The 23,448-nt window shown below is 42.6% G+C and overlaps 1 protein-coding gene across 17 annotated transcripts in view; it reads left to right on the forward strand.

Moving 5' to 3' along the window:
* ZMIZ1 (zinc finger MIZ-type containing 1) overlaps positions 1 to 23,448 on the forward strand; it is a 375,034-nt gene that overhangs the window by 242,153 nt on the left and 109,433 nt on the right. For all 17 annotated transcript variants that reach the window (XM_083502435.1, XM_083502431.1, XM_083502432.1 and 14 more), the window contains one exon: positions 10,517 to 10,622. In XM_083502435.1, the coding sequence (XP_083358561.1) occupies positions 10,517 to 10,622 (106 nt within the window). The remainder of the gene's footprint in view (positions 1 to 10,516; positions 10,623 to 23,448) is intronic.

Genomic DNA, 23,448 nt, shown 5'->3' on the forward strand with positions numbered 1-23,448 from the left:
TATCCGTGTTATTCATATGGCCTAAACGAAATAAAAGGAAATTGCTTTTGTGAAGTTTCTGATCTTCATTGCTTGGGCTTCTGACTTGGCTCAGAGGACTCGTTGTGTGGCTATTTACAATTCTGTCTTAGACCATGCATACATTAGCCTTAGCTCTGACTTCCACCTATGTCTCCCCTCTCCCCTTTCCTACCTAATCCAGCTGTGTTTGGGACAGTGCCATTATATTAAATACTAGATACTGCATAGTAGTGTACACACAAACATATTCAACAAGTGGGCTGCTACGGTAAGGTGACTGAGAATATGTGGTGTGAACCAGGAAATCTCCAGTTCAAAGCTACTATAGCCACAGACTCACTGAGTGGCCACAGGAAAGCCACTATTCTCTCACACCCAACTGTAATATCTCCACACAAAAATGGTGTGTACATTACACATCTTTACTGCTGAAGCTAAATTTGTTCTGGTCTTGTAAGCTGCTGTTGCCAAATCACCAGTGGCGTAGCGTGGGGGTGCAGGGGGGGCCGGCTGCACTGGGCGCAACATCTGGGGGGGCGCTCGCACTCGCAGCTCTCTGTCCCTACCTGGCTCACTCACTCTCTCTCATTGCAGTGCTGGCTGTGCAAATCCGATCCGAGCCGCTGGGTCGCGGCCCACTGTGGAGGGGGTGGGTGCCAGGCGTGCGGTGCGGAGAGAGAGCGAGGGACTATCTGGGGGAGGGACAGTGCAGCGGCCGCCCAGCGCAGCGCTGAGCGCGGGAGAGAACCACACCAGCCCAGGCAGCAGCAAGAAGAAGCTGGCAGCGGCGGCAGGTTACGGGTTAGGGGGCGCAAATTACTTGCCTTGCCCCGGGTTAGGGGGCGCAAATTACTTGCCTTGCCCCGGGTGCTGACAACCCACGCTACGCCGCTGCAAATCACTGCAGTTCAGTGTTTGATGTGTTGTTTATCCATGGTTTTTCAGATCTGTTTTAAAAAATAATATAATATAATTAATATAATATAATATAATATAATATAATATAATATAATATATAATAATAATCATTATTTAAGCACTAGGCTGTCTAGTGGGAAGAGGCAGAGTGCTAGTAAGGCCTACTGAGCCTTTAATTGAACATTTTCTTCTTGTAGCTTCCACTTCTGTTATTTCTTCCTGTTCATTGTAACTTGGGGATTGCCCCGTAATTGCCCCTTAATTCATCAACTTCCGTTCCTTGCAGGAGGTATATGGACTGTTGGCTTTAGTTCCTGATATTCTTGCATCATTATATATGTGTGTGTTACACAGTTTTATTCATGTTTTAATTATATTATAAATCATTCTGGGATGCCTCGTGAGAAGTGATTCATAAATGAAATAATATTGTTGGTGTTATTGTTGTTAATGCTAGTTTGGTTTCAAAGAAAAATAAATATAAATGGAAACTAGTAAGGCACTCTCCCACCAACAAAAGCTGACTAATTAAAGAGCAATTCATCACTAATTCCCCAGCTGCTCTGAGAACAAAGCAGAAACAAAAAGGGCATAATGTGCAAAGAAAAAAGTTTTAGTGTAGAAGCAACCTGGATTCTCAAGCCTCCATTTACAGTATCCCTGCCTCTTGAGTGTTACTAATACCATTTATAGGCATAAAAGCATTTTTTGGAAACACATTCTTTTTGTAACAAAATATGGAAACAAAAAACAAAACAAAAAACTTAACAATGTGTCTTATAGCTAAAGACACGTTGTTACCAGTTCTTTTTGGTTTTTTTAATGAATGGCCACATTTGCCTCTGAATATTGGGGCAAGGATATGTTAGAAAACTCTGACTCTAAGGAACCATATCTAGGACTTCTCTTAGAAACCTTATTCAAAATGGAATGTATGTAACATAATTCCCTTATCTACTTAAATCTTTGTTATGTGTTCAATGCTCTAGAGTGTTTTTTCTACATTGGATTATACCTCAAATTATTATTAGGTAAAAGTTTCTGATTTATTTCTTGTTCAACATTTAAATTTTTATTTGTTGCCAAAAGGAAAACTGAAATTACCATCCAGCCTGCAAACTTTATTTGCAAATATTTCTGTTGCCACCTTTCATTTATTCTGGTTTAGTGCTGGTATTTTTAGTTTCCTTTTTATGTGTGCTTTTGTTCTTTTTACATGCGTTTAATTTGATTGCATGTTGCTTTGAGATATTGTAGAAACGTGAGAAGACAATAAATATTCAGATAATTTCAAGCACACTCAAGTGCCTTAAAACAGAACAATATGAGTTAGCAGCTGGTTGCCATTTTTTCAGTAACTGAAAAGCTTGCAAAATTAAATGAGGAAAAATTCGTTCTGACACCAGCAGGGGGGGTATGCACTTGTCTCTTTCTTCCAGTTATGAGATTCACTGAGAGTTTTGTAATTAGCGGTTATTAAACTCTTGATTAGCAGGAGAGTTAGGTTAAGAGACATTTTCCTAGCAATATGGTGATGTGATGAGGGAACCAGAGAAAGCTGCAGCCAAGTGATCAGTTTTCTATTTGAAAATATAAAGGAAACCCTTGCAGGCTGCAGTGTGGAAAAGCAGTTTTTCCCCCTGCAGAAATGAGGAAAAAATGGTGGGCTGATTTGCTTTGTGTAGTTTCGTGTTGTCAGCTTGCATCAGACCCACTTCTTCCATCTTCATTTGCAAGCTATTCTTTCATTATGATGGGATCAGCACTAGGGAGAAATTGAATTCTGAACTTTCTGGGAATGGAGTTGGAATTTCAGCTTGCAGAGTCTGCTCATCCTTCCCCCTTTTTTTTCAGCCCTGAAGACCTCTCTTCAGCTTCCCTTATCATGCTACTCCCATTGCCCTTTTCTTTTTCATGTTCTGCTTGTCCATACCAGATTCTCAACTTGGATCTTTCAACTTATAATCATTTCACCCTCTTGTGAAAAATACCGCATTTTTCGCTCTATAAGATGCACCAGACCATAAGACGCACCTAGTTTTTGGAGGAGGAAAACAAGAAAAAAATATTCTGAATCTCAGAAGCCAGAACAACAAGAGAGATTGCTGCGCAGCAAAAGCAGCGATCCCTCTTGCTGTTCTGGCTTCTGGGATAGCTGTGCAGCCTGCATTCACTCCATAAGACGCACACACACCTCCCCCTACTTTTTAGGAGGGAAAAAGTGAGTCTTATAGAGCAAAAAATACGGTAAATATATATGTTAGAGTTTTTAATGTTAGTTCTGTGCTTCTTAAACTTGGGTCTCCAGCTGTTGTTGGACTACAACTCTCATCATCCCTGACCACTGGTTGTGCTAGCTAGGAATGGTGGGAGTTGTAGTCGAGCTAGAGATCCAAGTCTGAGAAACACTGCCTTAGTTGGCAACTAATGTTTAACAGGTTCCATATTTGGATCAAGCAAGGATCAACAGCATTGGTTTTGGCCACTGACTCACTCCCATCCAAGCTAAGGGCAAAGGGCCCATTAACCCTCTCTGCAGCTGCTCGCATTTGCCTGATGCCTTGGATCATCCAGCACCAGAGCCAGCAGGTGGGATGGATAATAAAGAGACAACGTTGCGAGAACATCTGTTGCTGTCCACACTGGTGGAGAAGATTAAAAAGGCCCTTGCCTTTACCTTGGCTTGGAAGGAAGCAGCTAAGATGCATAAGGAACAGGGTTTGGGGTTCAGGGACCGTGCTTGGGGCCTAGACTTGGCTCCTGAGCTGCCAGTTGTCTCTCCCAGCCTTAATTTGTAAGACTGCCTCTCTTCTAAGTGTAGAATAATGAGAGCAGACTATTTTATAAGTGCACTTTAAGGGTTCTGATCTCATAAAGCAGCAAATGGAGCATTCGTTCGGCAACTGCTGCCAACTTTCCCACTAGTTTAATTGAGTTAGAATGCAGTGCCGTGGTTGCAAAGCTGGTGCATTTAATTAACTTTAGGAGACAGAAGGGCTGTAGCTCACTGGCAGAGTACATACCTTGCATACAGTTCAAACCTCTTCCCAGGTTAGGCTGCAAAGGCACCTGTCTGTCACTCTGGAGAGCCACTGCCAGTTAGCATAGACCAGTGTTTCCCAACCTTTTTTGGGCAAAGGCACACTTGTTTCATGAAAAAAATCTCGAGGCACACCACCATTACAGCCCCGTGACGTCAGCGCGCAGCGTCACGCCGGGAGGGACATGAATTGCTAGCAAATTACATAATCACCTCCTTGAGGGCTGGCTCATCTTCTCCGAAGGCAGAACCCCATTAATTAACAGCACAGACTCACACCATAGCCAAGACGAGGGGGGAAAACCTCAGTCATGCACAGTCATGCACATGTGGGGGCTAAATGAGGACGAAGACCGGGCAGAGAGCAGGGTTCAAATCACCCCACCTGGCCAGGACAATCCCTGGGTGCTCCCTTGGGCCACTCGCCTGACCCACCTCGCAGGGCTGTTGTTGCGAGGATAACACGGGGAGAACCATGCGCGCCCCCGGGAGCTCCTTGGAGGAGAAAGCGAGCGATGAATGCAATGCACGAAATATATGAGAGGCGACCAGGTTTTGCAGGTGAGGGGCCCCCGCCAGCCTCCGCTTCCAACACCCGGCGCAACGACGCCGAAGTTTCCCCCGGGCTCGGCTCGGGGAGCAGCGCTGCTCCCCCCCGGCTCCCCTTCGCCCTCCCGGCTCTCTCTGCCGCCCACTGGGGACCCCCCTCACCTGTCAAGTCCGGAGCGCCGGTGGAAGTTGCATGCATGCATGCAGGGCGCCGCGTTGCCATTGCATTGCACTGCACTCCATGCAACGCCTGCACGCATGCATTGCCTTGCACGCCCGCCAAGGGGTCTCCCCGCGGTCCGATGCGTCCCCTCCGGCGCGGATGCAGCATTGCAAAAATAACCCCCCCCCCGACGCAGCCCTACCTGGGGGGCAGCCTCCGACTCCGCCGCTCCGCCTCCGCGGGGATCCCCGGGCTCCATCCTGCCGCCCGATCTCCGCGGGGGCGCAGGCAGGCTGCGCGGGGTCTGCGCGGAAGAGCCCCTGCCCGCCCGGCCGCCGCCGCTGCGCTCATTCCATGGCCGGGAGAAGAGCGCTTCAAACAAAACGCCCGGCCCGCCAAGCCACGCTGGGAAACGTAGTTCGCGCACCCCACGCGGGCGCGGAGCCCAAGGGCGAGGGGACTACGGATCCCGGCAGCCCCCGCGCCGGGGACGGAGGGGGAGAGGCCGGGTGCAGGGATGGAGGGATGGGTGGGCGAGCGAGTGAGTGGCAGCCGCCAAGCCTTGGCCGAGAGCCAGGAAGGGCCTCCCCGGAGGAGGAGGAGGAGGAGGAGGAGGGAGGCGCAGAGCGGGAGGGAGGGAGGGAACCCCAGGGGTCATCTAGTGACGGCGCCCCAATCGAAAATTTGACTTAAAAAAAAAATCTTTCGAATTTTTTAATTTTTCCCGCGGCACACCAGGCAACATCTCGCGGCACACTAGTGTGCCGCGGAACAGTGGTTGGGAAACACTGGCATAGACAACACTTAGAGAGGTGGACCAAGGGAAGGAGGCAGCTGCTGCTCTGCCATGTCTTGTCTTCCATGCACTTGTTTGTGACATCAGTGGTTCTAGGTCACATGGGAAGAATCCATGATGCAGCCAGGTCTGTAGCCAGGGTGGGTGGAGGCTAGAGGGGGCTGCCATTTAATTTTCTGTGCCCCCCCTAATATTCAATCACCTGGAACCCATGTGTTTAAATGTCCTTTTGTTCTGGTTGTTGTTGTTTTTCTCAGCAAGTTTGTGAGTGTGAGAGCCATTTTTATTTTATTTTTTGACCACAAGGCAGTTGACAGTAGCTGCAGGTTTCCTTTGAGCAGAATGACTCAACAGCACATCTTCAATTGCTTAGAGTGGAAATACGTATTAGCAGTACTAACTAACATGAAATTTGGCCCCAACTTCCTACAAATCCTCAAACAAATATACTCCCAAGCCTCAGCAAAATGCAGAACTAACAATATGGATTCTAATACTATAGCTATCGAAAGAGGCACAAAACAAGGGTGCCCACTGTCTCCCTTCTTATTTATCCTGGCTCTGGAACCCTTAGCAATCTGAATCCGAACAGCCACAGACATCAAGGGAGTGAAAATAAAAGGCAGAACCTATAAATTAGGGCTCTTTGCAGACGACCTAATGGTCACAACACCAGACCCCATAAACAACAACCTCCCTAATCAGAGAACTCAACACATTTGCAATGGTGTCGGGCCTACAGGTAAATTTTACAAAGTCAGAAGCTATGTGCTTCAACACCCCTCCTCACACCCAAAAAGAACTCACTAAGGTCACCAAAATAAAACTTTGCCACACCAAGTTCAGATACCTAGGGGTACAAATAACCAGAAACCTCAATAAATTGTACCTCCACAACTACAAGCCCCTGTGGCGACAAATTAACAGACCTAAAGAGATGGAATAACATGAATTTCACTCTCTCAGACAAAATAGCTATGATCAAAATGATCAAAATAACCTACCTATTCCAAACCCTCCCAATCTGGATCCCCTCAACCCAACTCCGCAGTTGGCAGAGAAAACTACACTCTCTTATCTTCTCACATAAAAAACCAAGAATAAGCCCCAAATACCTGCACCTCCCCACCTCAGGAGGAGGATGGGGAATCCCCAACAAAAAGCATATTACATTGCCAACCAAATACGCCATATAATCCCATATATATTATAAGATGTATTATGTACATTGTGACATCATAATGCTTTGTGTGGAGAGGAGTTGGGTTGATCGTCATGACAACCTGACCACAGTTATCCATGCCCTTGAAATATCTCAGATTGACTACTATAATGGGCTGCCCATGGGGCTACCCTTGAAGACTATTTGAAAGCTGCATTCGATTAAGAAAGCCGCTTCTATTTTTCCACTTCCAAGTGATCATTTTGAACCTATTACACCACTGCATAAAGAACTTCACTGGCTACTAAACTGCTTCTGAGTGCAATTTATAGTGCTAGTCTCTACCTTAAAGCCTTTTTATAGTCTGGCATCATCATAATCATCATTATATTTATACCCCACCTTTTTACCTGAAGGAAGCTTTGCTTCACTATCAACTTGCCTACGTATTGAAGTTGTCCTTGGTGGTTCTCCACCGTGTGCCTCTGCCTCCAGAGAAGTTTGCCTGTTCTGCCTTTTGGTGCTGGGCAAAGCACCCCCTCCCCTGGATTTTTAATGTTGTTTTAGCATAGTTCATTTATATTTTTGTATTTTATCCTTTTTTTGTAACATATCCCAGAAGCACATCTAAAGATTGATATATAAATCTTTTAAGCAAACTGATGGTGATACTACAATGTTTTCTGCATCCCTAAAAGAAGCCCAAGCTTGTAAAACAGCAAGCTAGAATAGGGGCAGGGGAAAGACCCTTGTTTGTGCTTTAGTGAGGATGTTTAAGGATTCTCTTGATTTAGAAAACTCAGGCATGGATGTTTTTCTGCTCACCTCCTGGTGTTCAAATCTGCCTTATTTTTAATGAAGCAGCCGAGGAATTGCTAATTCCTCTAGAATGTCAGAGCTGCGGAAAGGAGTTGGGGGAAGAATGGAGAGACTTAAACTTCCTCCTTTCCCCCCTTTGTCTTTGAAAAATCTTCCTAGAAACGTTTCTGTGAATGTAACTAGGAAGGCTGAATTCAGCGTTACAGTGGTACCTTGGTTTACGAACTTAATCCGTTCTGGAAGTCCGTTCTTCAACCAAAGCTTTCTTAAACCAAGGCGTGCTTTCCCATAGCAGCGGGGGACTCAATTTACAAATGGAACACACTCAGCAGGAAGCGAAACATGTTCTTATTCCAAGGCAAAGTTCACAAATCAAAACACCTACTTCCGGGTTTGCAGTGTTCTTAATCCAAGTTGTTCATAAAATAAGCTGTTCTTAAACCAAGGTACAACTGTACTGCTTCAACACTGAAGAAGAGAGCGTAATTTGAAGGCTAGCACACAAAACCATAGGAGCCAACACCTAGGGGCCAAGGGGGTCTTAGCCCCTCCTCAATAAAATATTTGAGGGGGCTACCCCTCTAGTTGATGGGCATTGTGATTCAGATGGCATGCATGCACCATATCATGTGATTGATTATGCTGGGCAGACTCCCCCCCCCATATTTTATTCAAGTTGGCACCCCAGCACAGAACTGAAAATACGTTGGTCCTGATTTCTCAAAAGAGACCACCACAGAAATGTTATCCAGAGTGATTTCCTTGTTATAAATAAAGTTTAATTTGTTGATTAAATAGGAGAGATTAAGTTGTTAAACCTTTTGCATTGTGTTACCTGAATTTATAGCAGGCTTATGCATAGCCACTTGCTATTGAGAATTAAGAATTGACTTCTGGTAACCAGGCAAAATAGCAAGCTTTGCAAATGCTGGTTCTGTTAGACACCAAGTGACCTAATAATTATATATAAGCAGACTGGACAGTAGGACTTGTGAGCTAGTAACTTTTGTTGAGTAATTTGCAGCGCTGTTTTATAGACAAGCTTAAATATGTCACTTCTATAATGCTGTGCAACTCACATTGAAATTCAACCAACACACTTTCTCCTCTAGTTTGCTTGCCCTGTAAGTTAAGAATGAGGGTATAAAGAATGCAGCACTTGAAAAAGTGATGTTTTCTCAGCTGCTTTTGTCCAGGAAGATAGAGGTTAGGTTGAAACTAAGAAGAAAACAGTGCTTCCACTAAGATAATATGAACATGAAAACTAAATCAGATGTTATTAACCAAGAGTTTTGTGGCACTTTATATATTGATAAACCAAATCTGACACAGAAAGCATGCGTGTTATAGCAGTAGATGCAGTCTATGTGGAGGAAGTATTAATTCAAAAGTGGAATTATTTCTACACATCAGCTTCCCCTGCAGATGTTTAGCTTTTAGTTTTCAAATTGCAACAGCAATGAACTAGCCATCCATCAATCTCAGTGTTATTCATGTTGTGAATCTTTATTGTTAATTAGGAAAAGTGGGTACTGGAGGGCAGTTCAGATTAATAAGAGTCATGCAATTGTGCTGACTAGTTAACGTAGAATAGGAAAATTTCATTACCATTTATAGGTTATCACATATCTTGGTTTCCCGTTCTCTTCTCTATCATTGTTTTATGGCAAGCTAGTGTTGGACACAGATAATTGCACACTAATGAGTGCCCTCTTTAATTCATCAAAGGTCTTTCGTATTGAAGCAGAGGTGACAAAAACAATTTATTTCTTGAATTGTAAGCTCTTTTGAATAGGGTGTAGCTGGAAATAAAGGTTGGTATAAAAGAAAAGAAAAATAATGCCACTAAATGTCTTACTGTTCGTCTTTAACTTCTGTTTTAAAGGAATGTTGGGGCAACTCAGAAATAATACACATATGATATAGTGTGTATGAACTGAGGCTACTTTTGGATTCTGGAGGTTCTGCTGATCTGATCACAGCTGTGAGTTGGAGGACATGGCCAAAGGTCACATAAAAGCTGTAGTCTTCATTGTAAAGCCATTATTTTGATAAGTGGTTAAAATAAATCAAATGTGTTTCCCTTATTTTCATTGTGCTGCATTGACATGTTTTGTTCTAAATACAATAACTGAGTTTCTGAAGAGCACATTTGATCATTTTTATAGGGTCCAATGCCATGTGAATAATAGTCCCTGCTTGTACAGGGTGAGTCTTTTAAAAGAGACCCCGTGGCACATGTGTACTCTGTATCCATGGGGCCACTTTTAAAAGTCTCAACCTGTACAAGCATATCTCTGTACAGCATCAGAGGCCCATTCTTCTCCCTGGATAGAAAGTAGCATGTGACCTGACATACTGCCAAGCTTACCTGTACCTAAGATCTTCCAGGATCTGCTGTGTCTTCCCCTCAGCTTCCTTCCCATCCTGATAATGATGAGACAAATGTGTGTGTATAAGCAGGGCAATTCTGGTAGTTAAGGTGCAGTCTGGTAGTTAAGATCTCAAGCCAAGTCTCAAATACAGTGAAACATGAAACAGCTGTCTCCATTAAAATTCCCTTTAAGAACTTGCTTACATTTAAATCTTGGTAGTTTGTTTTTATGTTTAAAGAGTCTTTCTCTCATGGCAAAAAGTCAAAATGATGGTTCTCAGATTCAGTGTATGCTCTGCTGGTAAAGCTGTGGGAGATGGTGTGGATAGATGTGTTATTGGCTTGGACCCGAGTTTAAGTCCGTGTTCATTCCTGGGCAATCTGGATGACGCTGTGCCAGCTCTCTCACTCTCCACTTCAGTCCTGCAGAAATAGGAATTGTAGTGGCCTGTTTTACAGGGTTGTTGCAATGTGGCTAAATGAGAAAGAAATTAATGCACATCTTGCTTCATAAAAGCGCTATGAAAACCACAGTGACTTTTAAAAAAGAGAGAGCAACAAACCTCCTTGGTACTGTTCTTTATATTGCGGGTGATGCTGCAAACACGTTGGCTAGCTTGCTACAACTGTGCAGTAACTCTCAGTGAATGATTCCCTTTCTTCCTTCTTCCCAGGTTGTTAGCAGAGTGGCAGCACAGCAGGGCTTTGACCTGGACCTCGGATACAGGCTGCTGGCCGTTTGTGCAGCCAACAGAGACAAGTTCACGCCAAAATCAGCTGGTAAGAAAATCCATTTTTCTTTCTAGCAGTTGCCTGTTGACAGAGAGAATCTTGACACACTTTGCTCTGCTGTAGGAAATGGATTGGCTTCTGCCATATAGTTTAGCATTACTAGTATGAAGTACTGAAACAGGATCCCTGACATTCATTCCCTTTCTGTATTCCTCAGGCTATATCATTTATTTGCCACACCAGCTGCAGAGAAGTGCTGTCTGGGTGCGCATGTGTGTACTGGACAGACAGACATTTTTGGCAGTTGACATTTCCAGAGGAGGGATGTTGCAAATATGATTTCCTGCTCCACATAAGTATCCACTGCAAGTTTAAAAACATTATCATCCAATCCATGAAAAAAGCTGCTACAAGTGGATACATGATATGATTATCAGTTAAGCCAACTACTGAGATGATTTGCAACAATGCTACTTAGTATTGCACAACAATACAAATGGGGAACATGATGCACAATTAAACCTATTGCAGTTAACATGCGTGTGTTGTGAACGTTGCATATCAGTTTTTGCAGATGAGTGTCTTAAACATGATGTTTGTGTGTGGGAAGGTGGCAATATCTATGGCAGTTAAGGAGCAGGTTTCATTGTGACTGGAGAGACAAATAAAAATGGAAAAACTTCAGCAATGTGTGTGACTGTTGTGGTGGCGAGGAATGTCAGTTAAGCTTTCAGGTGTACGTGTGGTTATCTTTGGACTTTGTGTTGTTTCTTAATATGTTTTGGTTCTAAGAACTTCAATATATTAAGGGTTGTGCACATGATTCTTACAGCAACTTTATACATAATAATTTCCCTTCCAACTCTCCCATTCCATTCTGTTCTTCTATACCTGTGATTCCTGTCTAGCAGGGGCTTGGGCTAATGACCCTTGAGGTCCCTTCCAACTCTACACTTCTAAAATAAGGCGTCTCTGATACATATGTTGACGTCTTCGTAAAATTGGGTGAAAGAATAAAAGGAGAATTCCCTGGGTGCCTAGATCCAGGTTTGAGGCAAGTTCTATTTGGTGAGAAAACCGCAGCAGAAATTTACAATCCCCAAACAGGCAGGAAAGCAAAGCAAAGCATGGAAATATAGGCTGTCGGACCTTTAAAATACCCCCTTCTAAGTTACTTCCAAAGTCTCCCGCTTCCCTTAGCATAGAAAGAGACTGTGCATTTGGAGAGTTAAAAATGGCTTGCTCACATCACATGCTTTATTCCAGGGAGGTTGGACTAGGTGGTCCTTGGATCCCTTCCAACTGTAAAGTTCTATGATTCTAATTTCTGGACAGAACTACATGTTTTGATGGCAAACATGTTTTCCAAATGCATGTTTGCTGGTTAATAGTAATGAAATGACTGAGTTTGGGCACAGCGCTAAATTATAGTTCAGCATTATATGAACGGGCCTTGGGCTCATGCACTGACCCCTTCCAACATGATCACGGGGAGCAGATTAGACTTCTGATTGAAATTTAGCATTATTTCTGGACCCAGAAAAATGGCAGCTAGTATTAGCTGTTATTTAGAACAGCCTTTGACAACCTGGTGTCCTCCAGGTGCTTTGGGATGTTTCAGCTGGCTGGAGCTGATGGGTGATGTCCACCAAAACATTTGCAGGATGCCAGGTGTTTCCTAAAGTTTATGAATAAATAAAGGTAGAAACCCAGATAAACTGTGGATACACAGCTATGGTTTAGAGAAGCAAGGAAACTTCAGATTGTGGTTAATCACCCTGGCTTGTTTCCCAAAGTATACCACTTTGTGATCATCAAATGAAAGGTGCCCTAGAAAAGAAGGAGAAGAAGAAGAAGAAGAAGAAGAAGAAGTCTAAAAGGGGTGGTAGTGAAGATTTTATAGACTTCCCAGCATAATCACCTATATGAGATTCTTACTAAGATCACACAAATGACTATTTACAAGCTTGGGTTATTGGAGTAAGAGATGTCTGCCTTAATCCTTCTCCATTAGTCACTAAGCCAGCCTTTCTCAACTTTGGGTCCAGGCCTGTGTAGAGAGGGCGGGCAGCCAGGTCCACTTTTCCAGGGCCTCGAAGGGCTCAGATAGCCTGGGGTCCCTGCCAGGGGCCTGCTGGACTTACGCTGTCATGCCAGGAACAAGACTCCTGCACTGGGCCTCAGACAAGCTCTGCACAGGCCTGCTTGGGTCCCTAAATGTTGTTGGACTGCAACAACGTTTCTGAGCACAATTCAAAGTGTTGGTGCCGACCTTTAAAGCCCTAAACGGCCTTGGTCCAGTATACCTGAAAGAGCGTCTCCACCCCCATCCTTCTGCCCGGACACTGAGGTCCAGCGCCGAGGGCCTTCTGGTGGTTCCCTCACTGTGAGAAGCTAAGTTACAGGGAACTAGGCACAGGGCCTTCTCGGTAGTGGCACCTGCCCTGTGGAACGCCCTCCCACCAGATGTCAGAGAACAACAACTACCAGACTTTTAGAAGACATCTGGAGGCATCCCTGTTTAGGGAAGCTTTTAATGTTTGATGGACTACTGTATTTTAATATGTTGTTGAAAGCTGCCCAGAGTAGCTGGTGAAACCCAGCTAGATGGGTGGGGTATAAATTATTATTATTATTATTATTATTATTATTATTATTATTATTATTATTATTATTAAATTAATTATCCTGTGGCAGTGATCAGGGATGATGGGAGTTGTAGTACATCTGAGGACTCAAGGTTGAGAAAGGCTGCACTAAGCTCTCTGGACAGAATCTTCACAGATGATTGGATTACCTTTAAATCTGGCTGTTAACAAATTTCCTAGTGAGCTATTCTATGGAGTGATGGTATCAAGTTTTTGCACTGTGGATCATACAGGAAAGTTACAAGAGCTGCATTTTAAAAAATAGCTGGGACCCATTTGTGGAGCCCAGCCATCAGTTAAAAGACTAATGTTTTAGTATTTAAGACCCTGCCCCATCGTGTCTTTTTTCCACTATTTCTCAGACCAATAAGGGAAAATAAACTAGGGTATATGGCTTTTCTCTGCCTTTTTTTCTGGTGCTTATGAAATGGTTGTGAGTTCAGTTAGCATCTTGGTCGCCAGAAAGAAATATAGATACATTAGCTAGATTTGTGGCTCTGTGGTTGTAAAGAGAGATACTTTCACGTGGATACAGTCAAGGCTAAATAGAGAAAAATCAGGATAAATTTTGACAGCAAACTTCCAGCTGCACTTCCCAATACCCCCTTTCTAAGAAGACAAGACCTCAGACATTTTTACTTTGTCACTGATACAGCAGCAGCAGTGTGCTTGTTTTTGTGAGCTGAAATCTTGTTATTTGAACCAGTCACTTTTAAGACTTGACATTTTGTGGTACTTCTATGCTGCCAGTTCGGAAAACATTTCCTCCACAGGGAGCTTGTTGTGTGAACTGTTACAAATAGCTCTGTGTTTAGCATGATGGGCCTTCAGAGAACATCATTGCACAAGGGAGATCAACTTCCTTATCTTCTTAATAGATCATATCCAGCTTTTCTAATAGAGTAATGTTTTAAAAGTAACTGGCATGAGGAAAATGTCACAGTCATGACAAAAATTAATTTGCCATTGGCAACAAATGGCTTCCAAGTGTTTGTACAATAATGGAGCTGGATTTGAATTAATCTCCATGTTTATTGGAGTGAAATTAATTCAACATAATTGGTGGGAAAGTGTGCCCGTTCATTCAAATCCCTTTCCATTTTGCAACTTTCTATAAGTTAATGACTTGGTAGTTGCTTAACTTGCCGTTTTTAATTTTAGTCTTGTCAGGCTTTAACTGTAGAATGTGTTCTTAAGAAGTCATTTGCAACCCTTTGCGTTCATGATCCTTTGCGTTCATGATCCTTGCAACTCTGTAAGGCAGGTTATTATTATGATGCCTATATTGCAGACGATAGGATGGGTACAGCCACCCAGCAAGTTCAGGATAGTGGTAAGATTTGAACTGGCAAATTCTCTGCTCAAGGTCTCAGCCACTGCACTACACCTGAAGTGATTCTCCTGAACTACTTTGGATCTTTTCTGACATTTAAGGGATCCTAGGAAGTCAGCTACTCTTACGATCAAAGTTACTTGCTATTAATCAAAATCTGCCCTTTTCATCTGGGACAAATATCTTTGTGCTTGGGGGCATTACCAGATGCCCGTCCAAAATAACCCATCCAGGTACTTACTGTATTTTGACTAGTGCTCTCTTATCTTCTCCCCAAGATAGCTATCAATATCGCAGTGTTTGCTTTTCATTTGCAAGTCTTTACAGACTTCGGTTCCTGTACGATCAGCTCCTATGAGTGCCATGTTGAAAAGTGTTATATCTCAGATTTCAAAGAGAAAACACATGTTAGTGTAGTTATGATCTTTTTTTGGAAGAGGACATTCTGCCACATTTTAGCTTAATGGTCTTCACATTTTAGAGCTCTTTGCTCTTCTTATTTTGGTAAAGAAATCATTACTTTTGGGGTCATCTCTGCTGCTTACCAGGATTTTGAAGTGATGGTTTTAAGTCTTATTTGTTTAGCCTAGCTAATCCCCAGTTATCCCTGTGGTTAATTTGAATTGTTTTTAAGAACGCTAAGGGCAGGAGTCAAGTGGTGTGAACAAGCATTCGAAAATTAGAGTGCAATCCTGAAAGAAGGATATAATAAAGTTGTGCCTGTGTTATGCCCTATGGTCTGCTACTTTGTCAATGTAGCCTTGGCATTTCCTCCTTTATTAACAAGAATAGTGCTTAGTGTTTTGAAGTATTCAAGCACATCGTCGGGCCTTTCCGTTAGGTCCTCTGGAGTTGGCCGCCCCTCTGCGAAGCTGGGCAGCGTGCCAGGCTGGGCGCAGTGGGTTCCCTCAGGGGCACGCTCAGCAGGAGCCCATGCTGATGCCAGGCACAAACGATCCCATGGCATGCAAAAAAATGTGGGTGCCCTGGCCCTTCATGGGGAATGTTGTGGGGGCTGGAGCCCCCACAGCCCCACACACTCAGCACCTATGAAGCACATCATACAGTGCATTTAAGATGGAATTGTATTATTATCACCCTCCATATTGCGGAGGGGGGGGGAACAAAGTGAGACTGAAAGACTATTATGTGCCAAAGGCCACTCAATGCATTTGTTGATTTCCCATTTCAACGCCGGCCTCTTAGTCACTGCAGAGCCCAAGCTCTGCGCTCAACTTGCTCCTCTCTCTTGGCAGGAGGTCAGATGCAACATTTCCCACCTTGAAGGTAAATGAAACACAGCTTCTTCTAAATACACATGACATTTGGTCCTGAAACAATTGTTAGTGAGTGGCATTGGCTTGTTACCGCACAGCAGGTAGGTCATGAGCTTGTTTGCTTCCACACTGCAGACCTCTACACTGTTTGACTCTACGCTGCCTCCCTTTTTCATTGAGCCACATTGAGACTGCATAATGGAAGAAGTAGGGACAGTATTGTCTTTCTGGGTCCTGGCATGACTCCATTCCCCACCACTCTATAGCTCATTGGTGCCTTCTCACAATGCTACAAATTCCTCCAGGTCAGACATGTATCTTTGCCTAGGCAATATCCATTATTGCTGCTTGCTTTCTGCCTGTCAGCCTGCTAGACCCTCTGTATATCCAAGTATACCAACTTCCTTTGAAAGCTGGAAGGATGTCAGTTTCCTTATCAGTCTTCCTGCCCTCCCTCTAACAGTTTCCTTGCATCAGACCTTGGCCTCCAATTGACTATGCCTTTGAATTGGCCCTTCCTTCAGGAAATTCCCATTCTTCATGTAGCTACCAGATCAAGGCTTCTCGTACTTACACGTTAGCTCGTTGCATGTTCAGGTGCCAAAGCCCAGTTCTGAGAGTACATATTCAGAGATAATGGCAATAAAAGCAAAAGTCACATGCATATCCTTTGTATTGTATTATATTTCCTGTGTAAGGTTGTAATATGAAGTTCATGCATTCTCCCCAAAGTAGGTTTCCTCTGTTGCTCTTTCCATCCAGAGATGCTTATTCAGATTGCTAGAGGAGAGTCATGATACCCTCCAGATGTTATTGGACTCCAGCTCTCATCAGGTGGACCACAGCATAGCTAGTGGTCAGGAATGTAGTCTAAAACATCTGGAGTACACAGTATTGGCCACCCTTGTGCTCATGGAAGAGGAGCATTGTCCGCCTCCTCTATATTTAAACAACAGAAGGTGATACATTGCTTTCAAAGGATCTGTCTCAGCAAAAATAAATATATTCCTTTTGGCACTTATTTGGGATGGGGTGGGTGCTAAAAGAAGGAAATAAACCTGCTATACAAATGTTTTACAGACTAATTTAATGGTGTGCTGTGGTCCGTTTGTTCATTCCTCCTGGTGCTGCTTTGCTCTTGGCAGAAGGGCAAGCAGGGGCCAGGCGAGGGGACTGAGTGCAGGATGAGATCACACACGAAAGCTTTGTCAGTGAGAGACAGACACTGTTCGATATCTCTGCAGGCAGATGAAAGGGAGAGGGGAGGTGGGAGGAGCAGCTCCAGGGCAGGAATGTGCAGGAGAAAGTACCTTTGCAGATACTGAAGCAAATTAATCTTAGACCACCTGGATAGGAGGCTCAATGTGAGATGTTTGATAGCAGAAATAGCAGTTCTGTTCTTTCCTTCAGCTCACTTCAGATGTCAGCCAAATTTCAACCTTGATAGAGTCAGTGAGTTTATTATTTTTTTTAATATAGTGAGAGGGGAGTGCCGCTGAATCATCATTGTGATTGTCAGCTTTGTTAAGAAAAATTACTATTTAGTAGTTTTGAATGTATATGATTAGGTAGTGTTACAAAGGATGTGTCTTGTGGTACAGTCACAAGAGTCATATCATGCCTGTATCACTTTAGTTGGAACATATTGCATCTTTGACTGGTTCACCATGCTGCAACCATGTCAGGAAAAAAGAATTTTAGCCGCCTCTTCAGTATGCCAACTTTCCATCTGAAGTGTTTTTGGTTTTGTTCAGATGTATGAAGCTCTACCTGCAGTCTTCAGTGGGACAATCCAGGAAGGGGCAGTGTTCAATTTGGCCATTGTTCTGTAATTTGCCAAGATTGCTCCTTGCCCTTCAGAGTTTTGAATAGGTTTTCTGTAATATTTAGTGGAAGTAAACTTTTTAAATAACTAACACAACTTGGTTGCTCTGTTTGTTCAGTCTGTTTGTTTCCTAAGTTATTTAGTGTGTGTCTGGGGACGTGGCTTAAAGAAAGAAGAATCTTATGTTTGTGGTGGACTAAGTGTCTGTGGGTTTTCTGTTTTGGTTTTGTGTGTTAATTTTCTAAGAAGTCTCAATTTAATATGCTGAGAATGACATGCTGGCAGTAAAAAGGGAGGGCATATACACCCTGAAGGCGGGATTCAGACAGAGGATGAGATGAAAGAAACAACAGTTTCCTAACAGAAATGCCAAATATGACACAGATTGATTTAAAACTAAGGTTCTCTGGCTTTGTCTGATTCAAGATCTGAATTCCATAGTATGAGCTTGCCTCTTTGTTGAAATTTTCCATGTTTGAAATCCTGGGTCAGTGCTGTGTGTGGAATCACTTCAAGCTAAAAGAGTCAATTTCAGTTTTGTCATTGGCTTTAAACAGGATAAATGTCTTTTGGAAGAATGATTGTGGTCAGAAGCATAGAGTCCTAATGTATGATAAGCCAATAAGTATCGAGTTCCTTTCCTCCTTTTTCCTTTTAACCTACAACGTGTCTCCTTGGCTAGGTCACTTAACCTGCTTGCCCCTCTTACTTTCTGCTTATAGGAAATTACCTCATGCAAGCAATCGTTTGTTTTTACACAACCAGGTGTGAGGTATTATGGAGACTAATCACCACTGGGGCAGGGGTAGGGGGATTTCTTTCACTTCTGTAAATTGGTAATATTTCCCTGGTCAGCCACTAATTATGCCTAGAGAGATTTGATGGCTCTAATTATTGTGAGGGTATTCATATCAGCAGAGTTATAACATCTATGAGCAGTGTTCAAAATTTGCCAGGCTTTTTGTGATCCACGTGGTGATCACAGGATGGCAGGTTGGATATTTCCATCTGGTTTGCCCCTCTAGCTTTCTCAAGCAGGTAAGCAGAAGAACTTATTTATTGCATTGATATCCCACCTTTTTCTCCAAGGAGTAGTAGATTGTCCATACCCCTCCTCAGTTAATCCCTGCAATGAATCTGTGAAGCTAAGAAGCTAGTGAGGGTTGGGGCAGGCAGAAGGCTAGAGAAGGAGATGTGAAATAAGGAAGGGAGAAGGAAGACTGAGTGAGGGCACATTATTGGAGAGAGAACATGGACAGGTCCAGGAGGTGGATTGAAATGACCAGCTGCTAAATCTTTGCCTGCAAGAATTTGGTGGAAGGGAGATTCAGTGTAACTCCCTCTGTCCCATTATAATGAGCTGCATTTTCCATATTCTCTCATGCATGATGGGATAATGAGTACAAATTAACCTTAGAAAGCCTAGGGAGGAGAAATAGGATGGAAAGAATGGTGGTCTGTGGAAGGAACTTTGACTTCAACAAAAAAATTACGAGGAAATAGATTGAGCCTAGATTGATTGAAGAGGTCATGGAGTTAATGCATATGCATCCAAAAGTTAAAATAGCAATACTAGCATGGAAAAAAACTGGTAACTATTTTAATAAAACTTTGAAGGCACTTCTCAACACCACTGACAAATAAGCCCACTATATCTCTTAAATGGGACAAAGAAATACAAAATACCAGTCCAATGTTTTTGCACACACAAAAACCACTCGGTCTCTTTATTATATTCTTCCTTTCCTTTCATCACAGCTACCAGTAATTTCACATAAGGGAAGACATGTTTCTTGGGGAATTTTTTCCAAAGTCGGAAAGAACATATTTTCAAGTCATCTTCATGAATTTCCATCAGTTAATCTAAGACCCTTTGTAAAAGAACCAATTGATCTAACACAAGCCACACCAGTCCTCGTGCAATGGAAATGTATAAGAACCCATTTTCATTCATTTCAGACTTCATTTTGGAGAGGCTTCCGCATACCAGGTTCTTCCCTGGGGATGTTATTCTGAATATTGAATATCTGAGTAAAAAGTGGGACAGTTGGTTTCCTGTATGATGAGCTCTCCTAAATCAAATTTGTCTTCTTCGCTTCAAACATCATGGCTTTCCCATCATGGAGGGGGAACCCTAACAAATCATATTATTTGATGCGCTTACCGCAGAAGCAATTTCATTAAGACAAAAAAATATAGCAGCTTCTAGGATCCCAGTGTGAAAAAATGATTTGCTGCTGGTCTAAAATGAGATCTGTAGATGCAAATTGTTGGGAATTTGTAATGGTAGTTGTCTCCCGCTGGGAAATATTGAACCAGCCTCATGGCCTCGAAATACAAGACCGCAATGTGAAAAGGATATTTCAAAAAGACAACTGGGTGTTCTCTGTAATACTGCAATCCAAAATGTAACTTTCTCCAAACAGTAAGTACTCATGAAAACTTGACTCCTTCCGAAGTGCTATGTATCATCCTGTCAAATCCAGTTTTTTGCTGAGTTGGTGGGAGTTATGTAGGGCCTTGCCCTATTGCTGAAAACCATCTACTATCTGGGGCAGCAGTTATCAACCTGTGGGTCCCCAGATGTTGTTGGACTACAACTCCCATCATCCCTGAGCTCTGGCCTTGCTAGCTAGGGGTGATGGGAGTTGTAGTCCAACAACATCTGGGAACCCACAGATTGAGAAAGGCTGATCCAGGGTCTCCTGTGTGACTGTGAAGTAGCAGAGGCTCCTTCACTGACCTGATAACTTTATCATCATTATTTACATTTTTTTTAAATTACATTTTATATACCACCTGTTAATAGAGTCGAAGAGTTGGAAGGGATTATGAGGGTCATCTAGTCCGACCGCCTGCAATGCAGGAATCTCAACACACAGCCCCCCACCCAATGTGAAACCCTGCTTTGCTTGCAAATGTGCTAGCAGTTTTATTGCTGCACATATTGTGTGTAATTTTTTTATATTTAAAAAAAACACACTTTTTGTTCTTTTTAAACAATGCAGATAAATGTTTCTAAAAGCCAGCCAAAATGCAGAAGGATAAAATAATTTTTAAACCAGAAGTTTTAAAAATGCTACCCAAAAGATCATATTATGGGCACCATAATAGGGAGGGCATTCCATACAACAGATGTCACCACCAAAAAGTCCCTCTTCCTTGTCACCACACACTCTTGGTCAGGCGAACCTAGAGAAGGAGCTCTGATAGATTATGGCAGTGCTTTTCTTCAGGCGGGACGGGACACAGGGATACACATAGCCTTAAACATGTTGTGAATCTAAGTTTGGCCTCATTGAGGGGCAGTATTTCAATATGAGTAGGAAAATAGGAGCACCACTAAAAAAAAATTAGGGGGAAAAAGCACTGGATTATGGAAGAACTTCCAGTTTTTCTTTGTTAAATGGATGGTTGTCTTTCACTTATTATCCTAACCTGTTATGATAGATCCCTAACTTTTCTGACATACCTCCCATTTCCAGTGTGCACTCACTTGAGGACTAGAGCAACATGATTTTGGAATCTTTTCAAATTATCAAGTCCTGAAAAATGGGTTTTTGGGGTGGCAGTGGGTCTGGAAATGTGCTATTTTATTTAGCTAGGGCTCAACCACCAGAAAGAATATGTACCAGTTATTGTTGCGGATAAGCCAGAATGATGACAGAGTGATAGACATAACCAAAGTGATGCTTTTAGACACAAAATGCTGAGCTTACACTGACTATAATCCTTTCACGGCAAGAAAGGAAAAGATGACTACAGATTTTAAAGGCAGATGGAGGGGGGGTTGGAGCTAGGAATTTTGAAAAACAGGAATGTTCATACATGTTTAATAATGAATATGTACTGGCTCATCTGAGCAAAAAATAACAATTGCAATAATCAGAATAGGGAGCACTTGCAGCTCATGTACATGAAATGTATTTAGCATTTGTAAATGCTGTGTAAAGAAAAGGAGATTTGTGTGTGTAAAATTTTCATCACACATGTTTCCACGGTGGTTTAAATGGTTTCAGTGCTCTTTTTCTGGCAGTCTGGGTGCGATTCTAGATATAGATACAGTACCTCTTTATAGGAAAGTATGTAAGCTATGGGGCCCCTGTGAGGTTAGCTGGTACCTTGAAAGCTACATTGTGCAGCCATAAACCTCACAAAAACTAGAGAGAATGGGGAAATGTAGGAGAGACTTGATTTAAAGAGGCCTGGTCATCTTAAACAAGCATTTATATTAATTTGGCTTTTTGTGATTCATATTTTAATACCACATAAATAAATAAGTAACACACTCCCCAGCTTTATCTCATTAAGGAACTGGTAGTTAGTTCCCCCCCCCCCAAGGGGAAGATGCAAAGGACACTATGATCTTCTCCTTACACAAGAAGCCTACTCATGGGACCTTCTGTAAAGCCTCCTAAATTAGCTAGGGCTGATTGTTAAGCTTTTAAGCATTGTTCTCTGCTTAAATAACATTGTAAATTTGCCCTGATGTACTAGCCAAGGGATTAACCAGAGAGGGAACTCTGCAAAATATCAGATTTCTTCCACTTTGTAAAATTCATGCCAGAGGGATTGATGGGCTGCTAGTGAAGCTAATAAAGTTATCAACAGCAATTAATTCAAAAGGGGAAAGCAGGTAAGAGAGCTAAATAAATCATCACTTTTATGTTAAAATAATGTGTTTAACATTCTGATCATTTACACACATCTTCTAATCTTTACCTGACAGCCTGCAAGTTAAATATTTAAGACTCCTTAAGGAAGTAGAGATGAAATAGGATATGTGGGTCATTCAGTGTGTGTGTAGGGGGCGGCACATATGAAAACTGAAGGATTACTTCCTTTCTCCATGCTGTGCCTCTTTCAGGTCTACTGTGGGTACATGACTTGAAGGCCCCCAAAATCCTTGAGTTTCTATTAATGTATAGTTATTAGAACTCATATTCACATTTTCATTGTCTATATGAGCCCTGTTTGAAAGTCTGTGTTATGCTTGATAGCTTTGGTTGCTCAGGATAACTCTCCATTATTAAATCCAGTTGAAAATGGATGCTGCCCTCATATTCAATTGTAGTTCAATCATATTTGAAATCACCATGATGATTATTAGAATTATTTTAGCTTTAAAAATTGGGGGGGGGGCAGATGACTCAGCATTAATATTCTGGTTTTTATTTTCCTTTTTCTCCTAAACACGCAGCATAGGATGTGACATAACTGGAAGTGCTTTAATTTTTCTCAGTTTCATGTGGTCTTCAAACAACTTCCTTGTATGTTGGTGGCAGATGTTCAAAATTGCTTCCTACCAGTTAAACATCTGGTGAAAAATGACCAAGTGTTGGGTTGCGTATGTTTAAAGGACCAATTATATGTGCATGCCTTCTTTCTTTAGGGACTCTCTCAAGCAAAAATGGAAGCAACTAAAATGGAAGCTTTGCCTTGTGACTAAATGCACAAGTGGCTCCAATTTATTGGGCTCTGTGTGGGGAGAATATATGGTGTGACTATTTAAAAATATTCTTTCTTGCTCGTTTTCAGTGTCTGGGTTGGTTCACTTGGGGAGAGGCAGTCCTTGAGGTATTGCGGTTCTGAGCTGTTTAAGGCTTTATAGGTCAAAACCAACACTTTGAATTGGACCTGGAAGCTAATTGGCAGCCATTGTTGTTGGGCTAGGATTGGTGTAATACAGGGGTCAGCAAACTTACTGCGCCTCAGGCCGGTGTCTCCAGCACCGATTGGGCGGGGGAGCGCATGCGCATACGCGTGCGCACACGCTATTTCCTGTGCACTT

The sequence above is a fragment of the Podarcis liolepis genome (assembly GCF_965112155.1).
Source record: "Podarcis liolepis genome assembly, chromosome: 5".
Classification (NCBI taxonomy): Eukaryota; Metazoa; Chordata; class Lepidosauria; order Squamata; family Lacertidae; genus Podarcis; species Podarcis liolepis.